General features: G+C 43.3%; 1 protein-coding gene across 1 annotated transcript in view; it reads left to right on the plus strand.

The window, feature by feature from the left end:
- Positions 1 to 4,172: 4,172 nt before the first annotated feature.
- Positions 4,173 to 7,713, plus strand: part of LOC101004323 (zinc finger and SCAN domain-containing protein 5C-like) — a 7,467-nt gene continuing 3,926 nt past the window's right edge. The window contains exon 1 of the mRNA XM_031660386.1: positions 4,173 to 4,178. Coding sequence (XP_031516246.1) covers positions 4,173 to 4,178 — 6 coding nt within the window. The remainder of the gene's footprint in view (positions 4,179 to 7,713) is intronic.

The raw sequence follows: 7,713 nt of genomic DNA on the forward strand, positions 1-7,713 counted from the left end.
CTGAAACTAACCCCGCCAAGACGCCAGCTCCTAACCCCCACAGACATATGCCCGGGCTGGACACTTACTCTCCTTTCCTTCATGCTTCCCGCCGGGCCAACCCTCCCCTCTGGGATGCGCCTCCAACTGGCCTGGAGCTGAACTGGGCGCTCATTTATGCAGAAGCGGAGGGACTGAGGCCCCGTTTCCGGTTCCCTGCGCCGCCCCATGATTGGTTTAGGGCCACAGAGTGCATTGTACGTAAGCGGCGTTGATTACATTTGCCACTGAAACTCCGCCCACAGGAACTTAATGTATTAAACATGCCTACTGTGCAAAGAACATAGGTTTTCCTGCCTACTAAGCTGTCATATGCTGAGGTATTTGGAGGCCTTGTGAAAATACAGATCCAAGACGTGTTAACCACTTTGGGTCCTCCATGCCACATAGACAGTAATATCCTAACAAGTAAAGAACATGTTAAGAGCTGGTGGAATTAGCTTATTGAAGCAAAATGGAAAAAAAAAAAGAAAAAAAAGAAAAGAAAAATTCAAAATAGAGTTGGTTGATTAATACCAAACCAGTGATTTAATCTAATTTTTAATCTCATTTGAGAGAAGCTTTCACATGCGAATTGCAAGACATTGAAAATAGTGGACACTCATTGTTGATACGTAATGAATATTTGTGATATTTTTTACTTTTTTCTTTTTTTTCAAAATCTTGGAATTGACATGTGAAAGCTTTGTTCAAACTAGACGAAATCACTGATTTGATATCAGCCTTATATAGAACTAGGGTTCCAGGCCGGGCGGTGGCTCGCCTTTTCCGTAATACCAGCATTCTTTGGGAGGCTAAGACGCATGGATCACTAGATCAGAGATCGAGACCATCCTGGCTAACACGGTGAAACCCCGCTCTCTACCAAAAAATACAAAAAAACAGCTGTTTGTGAAGGGCGCCTGTAGTCCCAGCTACTCGGGAGGCTGAGGCAGGAGAATGGCGGAACTCCCAGGAGGGCGAGCTGCAGTGAGCTGAGATCTGGCCACTGCACTCCAGCCCGGCGACAGAGCTTGTGACCCGGGCCCTCAAAAAAAAAAAAAAAAAAAAAAGAACTAGGGTTCCCTAGTTCTCAGCCCCCTCAGTTAGGGCTCTCAAACACGAAAAGCCCTAACGGTGGGTGTGAATTGTACTGTGTGGATCATGGAGTTTATGTGGAATGATAAGTAAATGCTAGTCAGGATTAGATTACAATTTGGGAAGTTCGCACCATCAATTGGATGACACTAATCCATTCAAGTAGTGACTCATTCATTTTAATTTCAGAGGAAACCTCATCTAACCTTTAGGATAAAAGGGAGGGCTGTCAATTTTACACTGATTCTGGATTAAATCCTTGGAAAATCTTAAGCCGCTTAACTCTGGGAACTTCAAACTTCTTGTGAATAGAACCTTCCTGATTTGTTTCGAAGATGGAATGAGACTGGGTCAGTAAAGTGCTCAATACAAGGTCATTTTGCCAAACAGTTGTAACAATTATTTTCTGGTGCATTTTCTCATACTTTATGATATTTTTCCTTCTTGATCACTGAGGTGTTGACAAGAGTTAGAGTTGCAATTGAATTTTTCACTGGAATTCACTGGGAGCTGCCTAAACCACCATCTGCCTATGCAATTCCCCCGAATCCTCCCCTCCGGAAACTCACGGTGTGTTTCTGTGAAGAACATGGTTTGTATTTTGGTAGGGATCGCATCGAATCTGTAGATGTCTATTAATACTATGGTCTTTTTCACAATATTGATTCTTCCACCCCATGAACATGTCTTCCCATTTTCTGGGGTCCACTTTAATATTTTTCATTAGCGTTTAATAGTTTTCCTTGTGGAAATCATTCACCTCTTTGGTTAAATTTATTTCCAGGTTTTTGGGGTGTCTTTTGCTCTTGTAAATGAGATTGCTTTCTTGATTTTCTTTTTGCCACTAGTTCGTTGTTAGTGTATAAAAACACTACTTATTTTTGCATATGGACTTAGTATCTAGCCACTTTACTGAACTGGTTTATCAATTCTAAGAGTTTTACTGCTCGAGGTTTCAGGAGTTTTTATAGATGACATCATGTTGTTGGCAAAGAGAGACAATTCGACTTCCTCCTTCCGAATTGGATGCACTTTGTTCCTTGCTCTGGCTTAGATTTTCCCAACACATTACTATTAACGAAGGTCACCAAGCTGAAGTTTGGAAACAGGTATACATTGTGATGCAGTCGCCAGGACCAAGTTAGTTAACATCTCCATCATCTCACACATATACCATGTTCTTTCCTTTTTATCATTTATGTATTTATTTCTCAATTATTGGGGCTCAAGCAATCCTGCTTCTGCCTCCCTAGCAGGTAAGACTACAGACATAAGCCACATCTGGCTTTCTTTTGATAGCTTTTTTTTTTTTTTTTCTTTGAGATGGAGTCTCATTCCGTCGCCCAGGCTGGAGCGCAGTGGAGCAATCTTGGCTCACTGCAACCTCTGGCAAGAGGATTGCTTGACCCAGGAATTAAGGAAATAAATAAATAATGAGAAGAAAATAGTCACTGTTTAAGTTGATGAATACATTAATTAGCTTTACTGTAGTGATAATTACACTATGTATAGGGATATGTAAACATCAGCATGGTGACCTTAGTCCCCAAGGATGGATAGAGACCAGGAATTGGAGAGCAGCCTGGGCAACATAGCGATACCCCCATCTTTACAAAAAATCTTTGTTAATTAACCAAGTATGGTGGTGCTTGCCTGTAACTGCAGATACTCAGGAGGCTGGAGCAGGAAGATCTCTTGAGCCCAGGAGTTCGAGGCTGCAGTGAGCTCTGAGTTTTGCATTGCACCCAGCCAAGGTGACACAGTGAGATCTTGGCTCTAAAAATAAGTAAATAAATAAACAAATTCACCCACAGAGGTAGGAGACCGCTACCAGAAAAACTATAAAATATTGATGAGAGGAAATGAAGAGGGCACAAAAATGGAAAGATATTCCATGTTTGTAAATCGGAATAATTCATATTGTGAAAATGACCACAGTATTAATAGAGATCTACAGACCCATCACAATCCTTACCAAAACGCCAAACACATTCTTCATGGGAACATGACATGTTTCAAGAAGAGAGGATTGGAGGGAATTGGGTAGGTAGATGGTAGTTTTAGGCAGATTCTAGTTCATTCCACTTAAGAACTCCATTCTGAACTCTGACTCACTATCAACACCTCAATTATTAACAAGGAAAAAAAATTATTAACAAGGAAAAATCACAAAGTATGAGAAAATTCATCAGGAAATAAGTGTCAGAACTTTTTGGCAAAATGACCTTGTATTGGGCACTTTACTGACATAATCTTTTTTTGTTTTGTTTTGTTTTGTTGTTTTGTTGATTTATTTATTTATTTTTTTGCTTTTGAGACGGAGTTTCACTCTTGTTGCTCAGGCTGTAGTGCAATGGTGCGATCTCGGCTCACCGTAACCTCTGCCTCCCGGGTTCAAGTGATTCTCCTGCCTCAGCCTCCCGAGTAGCTGGGATTACAGGCATGTGCCACCATGCCTGGTTAATTTTGTATTTTTAGTAGAGACGGGGTTTCTCCATGTTGGACAGGCTGGTCTCGAACTCTTGACCTTGTGATCCGCCCGCCGTGGCATCCCAAAGTGCTGGGATTACAGGCATAAGCCCCCACGTCCGGCCAAGATAATCTTATTTCATCTTCAAAACAACACATCAGGAAGGTAATAATTCCCTGGTGCTAGTCACAGGGAGTTTGAAGTTTCCGGAATTCAGCGGCTTAAGATTTCCCAAGGATTGAAACCAGAATCAGTATAAAGTGTATTTAGTTGTCATTCCACATGGACTCCATGATCCACACAGTAAAATTCACACCCACCATTAAGGCTTTTCTTGCTCAAGAGGCCTCACTGAGGGGGTTGAGAATTAGGGAGCCCTCCGTGTGTCCATAAACCAGCTCCTACCATCCTAAAGTGAATGCAGAGAGGGGACCATGTGCCTTTCTCTGGTTCCCACTGTTTTTACCTAAGGGTAGGTTGGCTGATATCAAAGCAGTGATTTAGCCTAGTTCAAGCAGTTTTCCCATGTCAATTCCCAGATTTTGAAAAGTAAAAACTTATCACTACGATTCATTACGTATCAACAATGACGGTCCTTTTTCTTCCATATCTTGACATTCACAAGTGAAAGCTTTCCTCAAACTAGAGCAAATCACTGGCTTGATATTATTCAACCCACTCTTAACACGTCCTTTACTCATTAGGATATCACTGTCTGTGCCCTGAGGGGACCCAAAAGTGGTTAAAACTTGCAGATCTATAGTCCCTGAAGCCTCCAAATATTTCAGAAATATGAAATGTAATTCAGTAGAGTGGGAAAACCTATGTTATTTGCACGGTAGGCATTTTAATACATTAATTTCCTGTGGGTGGGGTTTCAATGAGAAATGTAATCAATGCTGATCCCCTTCAAAGGATTCTATGGCCCTAACCCAATCATGTGGGGGCCCAGGGGACTGGAAGAGAGGCCTGGAGTCCCGCGGGTTCTCTATAAATAGACACAGTTCAGCTCCAGACCAGTTGGAGAGTACATCCTAGAAGAGAGGAGGTTGGAGGCAGAAGCTGGGACAGAGGTAAGTGCCCAGTGGGGATGTCTGTGGGGTTTTGGAGTTGGCCTTCGGGGGTTGGTTTCAGAAAGACTTGGGTTGGGGGGTTGGTTTCAGAAAGATTTGGGTTGGGGCCTTGGTTTCAGAAAGATTTGGGTTCATTTTCCCAGGCATTTGCCCAGACACCTTGCTATATACTCCCAGAATTGAATATTAACCTGCATACCTGCCTTTATTTTTTCCCGTGTCCCATTGCTTGTTTTAACGGGAAATGAACTGACAGCGAGTACAAAGTGGTTTCTAGGAACTGACAGCAAATACCAAGTGGTTTCTAGGAACAAAGTGGTTTCTAGGAATACAAAGTCTGTTTTTAGAGACAGGCTTTCACTATGTTGCCCAGGTGGTTTTCAAACTCCTGGACTCGAGTGATCCTCCTGCCTCAGCCTCCTGAGCAGCAGCAGGTGCCCCTTGGCAAAACCACTTTTAATTCCAGAATTTCCAGCTGCCTTTTCATCTACTCTTTTAGCAATTTCCAATTATACAATACATTGTTATGGACTGAAGTCACCGTGTTGAACAATTGCTCTCTTGAATTGCTTTCTTCAACTCAAATTCATACCCTTAGACCTATATCTCCCCAACCCCCACCCCGGCCCTGTTAACCACCATTCTACTCACTGCTACTATGAGTCCACTGGGTTTTTGTTTGTTTGTTTGTTTGTTTTGGGAGACAGAGTTTTGCTCTTGTTGCCCAGGCTGGAGTGCAATGGCTCGATCTCTGCTTACTGCAACCACTGCTTCCTGGGTTGAAGCAATTCTCCTGCCTCAGTCTCCCGAGTAGTTGGGAATACAGGCATGTGCCACCACACCCGGCTAATTTTATATTTTTAGTAGAGATGGGGTTTCTCTATGTTGGTCAGGCTGGTCTTGAACTCCTGACCTCAAGTGATCCGCCTGCCTCGGTCTCCTAAAGTGCTGGGATTACAGGCGTGAGCCACCGCGCTCCGCCTGAGTCCACTGGGTTTTTAATTATTATTTATGTTATTTACTTCTTTTATTTTTAAAATTATTTTGTAATTTCAAGTTTTATTTTAAATTTGGGGCATACCTGTGCAGATTTGTTACATGAGTATATTGAGTGATGCTGAGGTTTGGGGTATGACTCATCCCGTCACGCAGGACGTGAGGCCAGCAACCAGTGGGTAGTTTTTCAACCTTCCCTCCCTCCATCCCTCCAGAGTTTCACTGTTTTGGAGCCCACATCCTGATTCCCTTTCCTCTGTGTACATGCCCAGGAGCAGGATTGCCGGAGCATGCAGTTGTTGCACTTTTCGTTTTCTGAGGAGCTTCTATAGTGTCTCCCATATCGGCTGCTCTAATTTACATCCCAACACAGGGCGCAGAGGATCCCTTTCCCCCAAATCCTCACCAACACTCGTTCCATGTGTCTTTTTGGGAACAGCCACTCTAGCAGGCGTGAGGGGTGCCTTGTGGTTTGGATTTGCATGTCCCCGAAGATGAGTGATGATGAACGCCTTTTCCTGGACCTGCTGGCCGTTCACATGTCTTCATCTGAGATGTCCACACAGGCACCTTGCCCTCCTTCTAGTGGGTTATGTGTTTTCTCGTTTTGGAGTCGTTTGAGTTGCTAATGTTTTGCACAGGAGCCTCTTGTGAGATGTGTGGTGTGTAAATATTGCCTCCTCCTCTGGGTAGTCCCCCCGCTCTGCTGATTGTCTCCCTGTCTCTCTGTTCTGCACTTGCTCAGATTCCTTCCAAGAAGTGTAGGGTATTCGTCCTCTAGGCTACCACTGACCTTTCCTGAGACCCTCCTGGCAGTTTTTTATCCTCTCTGCAGACCTTCAGGTTGCCCACCCCCCTGTATCTAGGACAGCAGGGCTGCGTTCTCATAGCTGTTGAACTTGGACAATAATTGATGCCTGGAGAGTATCACCTAGTGGCTCCTGCCTAATAAAGCTAGGTTTAGCAATTAACTTTGAAAAACCTTATTATTGTATGAACCCACTTCTTTAAAATATCAAGGAGCACTAGACTTTAAATCTGTGTTCTGGGATGAGCCTAAGAATAGAGAAACCCTTAGAGAGAGAAGGTAGATTAGTGATTTCCAGGGGCTGGGGTGGGTGGGCAGGGTGGTGATCACTGATGGGGATGGGGTTCCTTTTGGGGTGATGAGATAATTCTGGAACTAGTCAGTGGTGATGGTTGCACAGCATGGTGCATGTCTTAGTCCCATGAAATTGTGCACCTGGAGAAGATAAATATGAGGAAATGTATGAATGTGCATTTTACCAAAAAGCGAAATATCTGTGTAGGTGCTTAATCCTCATAGGATTCTTTAGTGCTGTCCCTTCTCTGGAGCGAATAATTCTGGGGTTAAGAAGGTTTGTTGGGGGACAATCTTACATTGTAACTATTTTTATTTGTCTTATTGCATAATTATGACTAAGGATTTGCCTTGGATCTTATCTTGATAAGAAAACATAAATAATTGACATGATTGTTGCATCAGATTTTAGGCACTTCACATTACTGTCCTATTTGATTTACAGTCAAAAACAATGTTGTTCGATGGGCAGGAAAACCAATTCAGCCTTTGCACAATGATCCCCTAGAGATCAGATCCAGGGGACCATTCAGGTTTTACTCCAGAACATGTAGTCAGGTGTAGACACTGGAAGAAGAATAGAGTGGATTCATTTCCATGGTGCTGAGTCCAATGCTAGAGAGGAAATGGGGTCTGGGATTGGGATGAGGGATTTGGAAGGGAGGGGTGGGTAGAGTAGAAACTTCAACTAATAGAGCTCATGCTTTTTTTCCCTGCAGACTTCTGAAGGAACAGTGAATCTGTTACTGAGAAAAACCAGGGGCGATCTGTGTAGATAGGTCGCAATTAGATACCAGCCACCGGAAGAGCTTTCCCAGAGGCTGATTGAAATATTCTCCTGTAGATATGGCTGCAAATTGCACACCCTCATGGGGTCTGAGACAACCCTGCAACAGACCTAGGTCAGAGACTCCATGGTCTGTGGCATCCCTGGGAACTCAACTTGGAAATTACAA

The sequence above is a fragment of the Papio anubis genome, chromosome 20 (genome assembly GCF_008728515.1).
Source record: "Papio anubis isolate 15944 chromosome 20, Panubis1.0, whole genome shotgun sequence".
Classification (NCBI taxonomy): domain Eukaryota; kingdom Metazoa; phylum Chordata; class Mammalia; order Primates; family Cercopithecidae; genus Papio; species Papio anubis.